General features: G+C 30.2%; 1 protein-coding gene across 1 annotated transcript in view; it reads right to left on the bottom strand.

Moving 5' to 3' along the window:
- The window catches only part of Sntg1 (syntrophin gamma 1), a 783,297-nt gene that overhangs the window by 90,806 nt on the left and 683,207 nt on the right, over positions 1 to 9,284 (bottom strand). Inside the window, exons 14-15 of the mRNA XM_010622657.3 lie at positions 5,556 to 5,672; positions 3,903 to 3,974 (exon numbers count right to left, since the gene is read on the bottom strand). Coding sequence (XP_010620959.1) covers positions 3,903 to 3,974; positions 5,556 to 5,672 — 189 coding nt within the window. The remainder of the gene's footprint in view (positions 1 to 3,902; positions 3,975 to 5,555; positions 5,673 to 9,284) is intronic.

Consider the following 9,284-nt stretch of genomic DNA (forward strand, 5'->3'; position numbering starts at 1 on the left):
AACCAGGGATGGAACTTAGGACCTTGAGCTTGTGAGGTAGCGGGACTACTGAGCTAAATCCCTGGCCCCTGTAATGCACTATTCTTAACAATTATATGCCAATAAATTGAATAACCTAACCAATTAATACATTTCCTAAGAAAATACAAGTTAGCGGGACTGAAAAAGCTTAACCACAGGAATATCAAAAGTTTTGAAGAAATACTAATAAGAATTTTGGAAAAAAAGTTCACAGTCGGATTGTTTTGTATATGAATTATACAAAATGTTCAAAAAACAAATAGCAATATTCTTGCAAAAAAGTAAGGACAGAGTGAATACTTCCAAACATATTTTCTGAGATAGCAACATGTTGACACTTAAGCCAAAAAACATATCAGAAGCAGAGAACTGCAAAACTTCAGGCCAGATTATCTGAAGATCATTGATGCAAAATGCCTTAAAAAATATTACCAAATCAAGCATAATAATGGGTCAAATAATGTATCATAATAAGACATTAGAAAGGATTACAACTCATGACCAAGTAGAATTTGTCCTAGACAGGGAAAGCCAGTTAAATTTAACAAGGGTACTTCCTAGGAACAGAATGGAAAATTAAAAGACACACGATGAATTCGATGCCAAAAAAGCACTTGAAACATCTAGCATCGTTTTTTGATAAAAATTCTTAATTTCTGTTATGGAAGCAAAATTCTTCAACATAAGTAAAATTTCTAAGAAAAATTCAAAGATGTTATAATGTATAGAGGAAAACTGACTGCTTTTCAACTAAAATCTGATATAAGGTGATGATGCCCATTGTGCCACTTATACTCAGCAGAGTCCTGCAAACACTATCAAGGAAGCCAGATAAGAAAAAGAAACAAAAGGTATTAAAATCAGAAAAGAAGTAAAATTATCCTTATTGTCAGATGACATGATCCTACTAGGAAAAAACCACCAAAAATTCCACAGAAAACTGTACTAGAATTAATAAATGAATTTAGTAAAGTTGCTGGATATGAAGTAAATTTATAAAAACCAGTAATATTTTATACCTAAAGAAAGAGAAATTAAGAAATCAAACCCATTTATAATAGAATCAAAAATTAATGGAAACACTTTGGAATCAAGCTGTGGAGGCAAAAACTCTTTGCAATGGAAACTGTAAAACATGATGTAATAAATTAAAGAAGACACAAAAGAAGTGGGAAGATATCCTATACTTACGTATCAGAAAATTTAATGTTGTAAAAAAAAAGTACATACTACAGAGGCAGTATACAGACATAATTGAACCTCTGTCAAATTCTAATAGTATTCTTCATGATACATGAAATATAATCTTAAAATTAATAATGAAGCATAAAACCACCCTAAGTAGCATAATTCTGAGGGGAAAAAGACAAGTAAGAAACATTATACCCCCTAATTTAAAACTGTATTACAAAGCCATCATCATCAAAACAGTATGTGCCAAGCTGAAAACAGAAGCATAGAGCAATGGAAGAGAACAGAGAGCCAGCAAGAGGACACAATGAGGAAGGGATGATCTCTTCAATAATTGGCACAAGAAAACTTGAATTTCCATGTGAAAAAGGAGAAAATGGATGCTTACTGATACAACACAAAAAGATTAATAAGAATTGATTAAAGAAATACATATAAGGAAAGAAACTCTAAAAATCCTTAAAGAGACCTTGGGGAAAACTTTGGAACATTTTCTTAGATGATTTTTTTCAGGTACAACTCCAAAAGCTCAGGCCACAGAGGCAAAATAAATACACGAGACTACATAAAACTGAAATACTTCTCCATAGCAAATGACACAATGTAAAAAATAAAAGGCACGTAATGGATTGGGAACATTTACATACCACATATTTGATAAGTGCATAATACAAAAAAGTTAGAAAGAAGTCATATAACTCAGAAAAACAGTCCAATAAAAAAACAAGAATGAAACTGGAGTTTATTATGTTAAGTGAAATAAGCCAAATACAGAAACACAAATACCACGTTTCCTTTCATTCATGGAAAATACAAAGCTAACCTTATAGAAAAACAGAATAGAATCATGATGTCTGGAAGCTGGGAAGAGCACAAGAAAAGACGGACAAAGAGAAGTCAAAAAGGGCATCACCAAAACACAATGTGAGAGGAGAGATTAGTTCTGATAGTACAGTAAGGTAACTATTGGTTGAACCAATCTATAAAGTTTTTCAAAATGATGAGAAAATTCCCAATGCAAAATAAGTAATGTTCAGAGAAATGGAAAAGCTTGTTACCTTAATTTGATCACTACACATTATATACGTCTACTGAATATACTATATTAAGATGTATACATATGTCTTCATTAAAATATAAATAAAAAAATGGAGAAAAAGATGTGAATAGACATTTTTCAAGGAAGACATGAATAGGGTCAACAGGTGTATGAAACAATGATCAACATCACTAATTATCAGAGAAATGCAAGCCAAACTCATTCTAAGATTGTCTCACACATATTAGGATGGCCATTATGAAAAAAATCAAAAGAAAAAATGTAATGAGGCATGCACCAAAAAGGAACTCCTGTGGCAGCATCTTAGATGGGCACAGGTGCTATGTAAAATAATATGAATATTTCTAAAGATACTAAAATAGATATTATCATATAACCCTAATAGCCCTTTTCTGGATATGTACATAAAGGAAATACAAATACTACTGAAGACAATTACATGTTCATTCTCACTATGACGTCATAAACAACTGTAAAATACAGAAGCACTAAATATATGTTGACAGAAAACAGAGAAACTGTATAAAATGTATACAATAGAATGTGATTTAGTGCTAAGAAATAAGGTCCTGCCATTAAGCACAGCACAAATAAGTTAGAGGATATTATGTTGATAATGTCTTAGTATATTAATAAATGAAATAAACAAGACACTAACACAAGAATATTACATGCTCTCACTTATACATACAATCTGATAAAAAAAAATCCAAGGACTACCAAAACACAATAATGGATAAAAAGAAAGTATTTTACAGGAGTTTGTAGATGGGAAAATTGGAAGAGGTAAATCATAGAATACAAAATAGCAAGGAACAATAAATAGATCTAATATATAGCATAAAGATACTATGTAATAAAATTGTACTGTATATGAAATTCTTGAGAAATGAATAGATTTTAGCTGCTCTTACTACAGGAACAAAAATTAAATTGGAAACTATGTTAAGTGATGAACACAATAGTAAACTTTTCACTGTATCTACTTAGGTATATAAAATTATGTTATATACCTAAACATATAAAATAAAAAGGCTACAGACATCGTTTAGAATTTTATAGAATTCTTGGCCACTTGTTAATGCAACAATCCTGTAGGCCACACAGCAATTAAATTTATCTGAGATAATTGCATACACTTTTATATACTAAGAGATATGGCCAAATCCCAAAACAAAAACAAATGAATAATATACCTTTCTGAACTTATTTTTTCTATCTATCTATCTATCTATCTATCATCTATCTAACCTTTATGTCTTCTAATTGCAGGCATTATCCACATATTTCCATCCATATTTCATTCCAGAAAAAGCTAAGTTGGTACAAATAGAGGCTTAAATTCAGACCATTGTTAAATGAATGTTCTACTTCTTCCCTGATGGACTCACTGCTAGATCCTCTGTTTTTTGCTTCCTGACTGAGGAATTTCAGCATAATGCTAATTACTTACTTGAGTCACTAACAAAATGTCTACACAATTTTTCTATATTCTGTATTTTCTTTTACTTTGTCTTTATACTGTTTATTTTTTTATATCTATAGTTTTATTTTTCATGAGGGAATTATGACCCCATAACTACTGTCTGCTCAGAAAGTGCCATTTAAAAAAATCCCTTTTGGATCATACCTTGAGAATCTTGCACATAATCTCATAAACTGAGAATGTTTTCTCTGCTCGGGTCCAGTCCCAAGTGGTCACCTTTAAAAGATGAGAAATAATATTTTATTTGTTTTGGAATTATATTTCTGACCTCTCTCTAATTCTGTTAGTATGGTATTCTACATAGTACAAGTAAAACTTATATGATGTATCTGTTTTGTCTCCCAATTAATAATGTTATTCTGATAGTTCCCTGTATATTGTTTGATTTCCTCTATTTCAAACTCTATCACCATTCCATTCTTATTTTATCAGAAAGTATTTTGTTATATGCAAAAATTTCCATTTGCCTTATTTTTTGTATGACTTAAATAAAGCAGTGTTTTTTCTTTTTTTCTAACCCCATCCCCAATAATGTATTTCTTCTACATATAAATATATGTATTTATTCTACATAAATATTTTTTCTTGATTTGCCATCAAACAAAGAAACATAAAATGTCAACACTGGCTTCAAATTGTTTTTAAAGTAGTATTTCTATTGAGAAATGATTCTAAGATGCCTTATAACATTAGGAAGAAATCAACACTATGAAAAAATTGGTCTAGTATTTCTGTTTGATATGTTGGTCCAATCAAGAAAGTATTCAAAGTAGGAGCATAACAAAATATACAACATTAAAATTGTTTTTTCTTTCCTTTCTGGTGTTTTGCAATTTGTGTAAAAACAGACACTCAAAATAGCTTTCAAACGTGCAGATCTCAGATTCCCTGTATTATTAGGCCTGTTGGTGAATGGTTTGGCATTTAGTATTTATTTTTAATAAATATTTATTGAGATTCTACTGTTGAGTAAGGTTGATGTTTCCAAAAGCAAGACTTTAGATGTAATAATTAGCTGCATGTACTTCCTACAAATACCAATGCCCACGATATAGAATATAGCAGATTATGAACATATTACTTATGTGATTTAGACATTCGGCGCAACACTGATACTTTGACAAACATAAATGACAGCTCACAGACAGTATTTCTGACTTTTGCCAAGGATAAGAATTTGTAATTTAAACATTTAACATAACAGAAGTTTTACTAAATTGAGATAGATTTGCTACTTACTGGGAGAACGTGATTATTCTGAGATGTATTTACTTGCTACTAATAAATTAAATGTATGTTAAAAATATGTTGCTAGTACTTAAAAGTGACACATAAATTAGAAGAGGCTCTAAAATGTCTCACTGATGATATAAGATTAATAACTTTATTTGAGGTTTAAAGAATCTTCAAACTTATTTACCCCACCCATACTCATTTCTTAATATAACTATTTCTTTAACTTTTATTCAATGAAAAAAATATAACATAGCCTAGGAATATTTCTTGAAATCTTGGCAATGTCTTCATGGGGTTTCTAACACCATTATTGTTTGATCCATTATTTCTTAGGTTCACGGTCTAAATAGAAACACTTTCCAAATTTTTCATTTATTAAATGTAAAGTAAATAATTAATACAATAACATACACGCTCGATAAGATATTTCAGAAGGAGCTGGGCTGTTCGTTTCTATTGAATTTCCAAAACATGTTGACAATATACTCTATTATTCAGTTGATGCTCATCTGTTATGAAAAAAAATTGGAAAAACCAGTATATTTGGACAAAAATACTCACTGGAGGTGCCAGAAACTTGTAAAGACATGAGCCCCTCAGGGCTAGAAATGTTGGAGAATAGATGCGGTCTTGAAGGGGGTCTTGCTCCCTTGCTTCGCACCAGCCCATATACACTATCTGGAAGGAAATTGAACATAATCAACTGTCAAAAAGAACCCTTAGTTTAGGCATCTTGTATTTATTTTTCACATCTTGGTGTATTATAATCCCATAAAAATATCAAATAGATGTATGCAAAAACTACACTGAACGATGCTTACTTTCAATAAGTTGACAGTTTTCACAAAGTTCAAAATGTTTCCCTTAGCATTTAGCAAGTGTTTATGCAGTTCAACCTGACATGAATTATATTCCCCCTTTCCCATTTCTGATTATAAAAATACATATTTCTAATAGAACCAAAATACTCATTCTTTTGATAATTACTGTCATTTTATTATACAGCAATGCACTCTCAGTACAAAATATTTAGGTGCACAAGAATCATTTATAAAGATTAAAGGGAATGGTTCTGATATTGAAGTATCAAGTCCTCAAAAAATAGTAAAGTTTAAATTTCATGTGTCTGTTAATATCCTTTTAAAAGAGAGAATTCCAAGTCCAATAAAAAAAATAACAAAAGAAATGGACAAATGAACAATCCCAAGTAGGAGAGTTTAGCACAATGTAAACAAAATGTAGCAAAAATCCACTGGGGCATAGAAATTTTTAACAATCTAATTATTAAATTCTGTTTAATTTGTAAGCCTAAGACATTTCAACAAAAATGGACTTAAAAAAATGGACTTCAAATTATTTTCAAGTACACTCAAATAAAAATGAATACACTTACTAACTCATATTATTATCTATTGTCAAGTAAATATCAAATAAGTTTTTTGTTCCAATGGTATGTTTGTTCTCTAAGTAAAATTGGAGGCCAATAGTCACACTAATACAATAACTTGCCCCTAAACAAACCTTTAAAAATTAAGTGATATATCTCAGTAAGTCAAAGGAGGAATAACAAATGATACTAGAACATAGCTCGATTTAAAAAAATAATGAAACATGACATATAAAATTTGAGTGTATCCTTAGGATTTTGTAGCCTATATGTATTCATTTGATATGTGAAAAATACAAAATACAGGGATCCTGATCAAGAAATCTGAAATAGTTCGAACATAGGTAGTAAGGTAAAGAAACATAAAAACAAACTAAAATAAACAAAAGAAACAAAACAAACACAAAACAGGAATTCAACAAAGCAAGTAATATTGTTTACAGATATAAATTTTATAGGGCAATAGAGGCATAAATTGTTAATATTCATGTTATTGTGTCCTACAGATATTATAGTAATGTTATAAATATGATGAACTATTGTGCCAGCGAATTTTAAAATTTAAATAAAATACATTAGTATTTACAAGGATATCAGAATGGGAACAAGTTTCATGAAATGAATAATTCTATAATTACTAAAGTGATTTAATTTGTAATTTTAAGTATTCAAAAAAAGAGAATTTAAGGACATAGTGAATCCATTTTCAATTTTTACTAATTGTTTAAAATCATTCAAATACTTACAGTCTTCTGGACTATAGAGTAAAGGAATGATAAGTCACTAATTCAATCTGACCTTAACACCAGGCTCACAAAGATGTTCATTATAGGAAGGAAATTTGGGTTTCATACATTTTAAATAGGAAAAAGGCCCAAATGAATGAGTTGCAAAACTAGAGTGATGCATTCATATTTACAAGTGTGAGTACAATTCACTGTATAAAGAGTACAGTCTCCAAAATGCTTTAGAATTGTTTAATGAAATTCAGCTTGTATTCACTAGAGTCTTATACTTTGTGAATATAAGAAAGCCCCTTATTCTAAACAAAGATATTTATTTTTTAAAAAAAACATACTTAATAGGACACTATTGAAAACTGTTTGAGATCAGTCACAATATGAAAGATTTAAATTAATGTAAAAATTATCAGATGTAAACATTAATAAAATCGAAAACAAATGTACTACTCAGCCATAAACAATGAGAAACTAGAGTTATTTATAGAAAATCAATGCGTATTGAGGCCATACTCAAGTGAAATACGTAAGGCACACGTGTAAATACTGAATAGTTTCTCTGGTGTGAAAAACTAAAAGTGCAAATAAGATTCAAATTGTATAACTGATAATGTGAAATAGGAAGAAAAGGGTTAAAGGTGTTGGGGAAATGGGAAAGATCGGGGAAAGGAAATAAGGGAAAAGAAAAATATGAGAAAAGGAAAAAACGGAAACAAAGTCTTTGTAAATAGAGAAGAGTGGAGGGGGTGAAGGGAACGCAGAGGTATGGGGAAAAAATGAGAACCAAGATATATCATGTAAAGGTACAAGATCCCAGAGATGAATGTAACTGTACTGTATACCTAAAATGTACCAATAAACTCACTAAAAAAAAAAAAGAAAAGAAAACAAATGTACAATACTTATTTATTGTCACTAATGATTAATCATGAATTTTTGGTTTATTCAATGAGAAATAAAAGAAAAATTAAGAGTTCTAGGTTTTAAAAAAGGCACTTTTAATTGATAACATAAATATGGCCAGAAAATATAAATAAGTTTCAAATAAATCACTTTAATTAATATGTGAATTTATAATCAGTATGAAAATTATTATTCAAGATAATTTATATTGCCAAATAAGAAACAGTAGGCCAAAAATTTTAAATTGGTTAATTATAGTATGAACTAAGAAAAGTACAAGCTAGTAGAAAAGTGGAAAAGTGGTATTAATGAGACGTCGTAAAAATGATTTGGACTATTCAACTTTTATTGACTTCTTTTCATTGACTTCTATTTGACTTTAACTAATCAGCTCTCTGAAGAAATACAATTTAAAACCATCATACTTTCCAGTGTGTACCTTTCAAAGTGGCTAAAATTAAACAGCAGAAAATGCCAAATTTTGCTGAGAGACTACAGTAGCATAAAAGCTCTTGTACCAATGGCCAGAATCCTATAGTTTGCCTGTAATGTAACCTGAATACAACCGTGCATTCAAGTGTGCCTGGGAACATTCACAGGACTGTTCATAGCAGTTTAATTTAGAGTAGGCCCAACTACACACCAATATTTAAAATACGAATAAACTGTGTATTCTCAAATATATTTTTATGCATGACTGTAGTCTTAAGTTACAGTATGAATGCATAACAATAAAATTATTAGCTTGCAGTTACACAGAATATGGATGAATCTCATAGAATGTAGTATTAATTGAAAGAATACAAAATAATACATATTTATAAACTAACTCAAATGAAGTATGATAATTTTAAGTGCATTCTGGGTTTTTTTCTTTTCTCATATTTATTCCTTTCCCTTCTTTTCTTTCCCCTACCCCTCCTACTTACTTTTCCCCTTTACACCTTTTCTTCCTATCTCACCTTATTTATTAGACATTTTGATCCTCATTTACACTTTCAGCTTCTCACACCAGAGAAACTATGTGGTATTTACACGTGTGTCCTATTTATTTCACGTAAGAGTATGGTCTCAATTTGAAAATTCTGAGAGTAAAATAGTAAAACAAGGCCAACATTACCTGGGTGTGAAGACAATGGCACTTTAGAAATGAACCATCCTGTAGTGACTGGAGAAGAACACAGACCACAGGCGGGGATCTCAGGGACTATCAATCTACTTTGTTGACCTGTGTTGTGATCACACAAGGGTTTGGCTTCT

This window comes from Fukomys damarensis, unplaced genomic scaffold (genome assembly GCF_012274545.1).
Source record: "Fukomys damarensis isolate Sample0158 unplaced genomic scaffold, DMR_v1.0_HiC HiC_scaffold_5, whole genome shotgun sequence".
NCBI classification, from domain to species: Eukaryota; Metazoa; Chordata; class Mammalia; order Rodentia; family Bathyergidae; genus Fukomys; species Fukomys damarensis.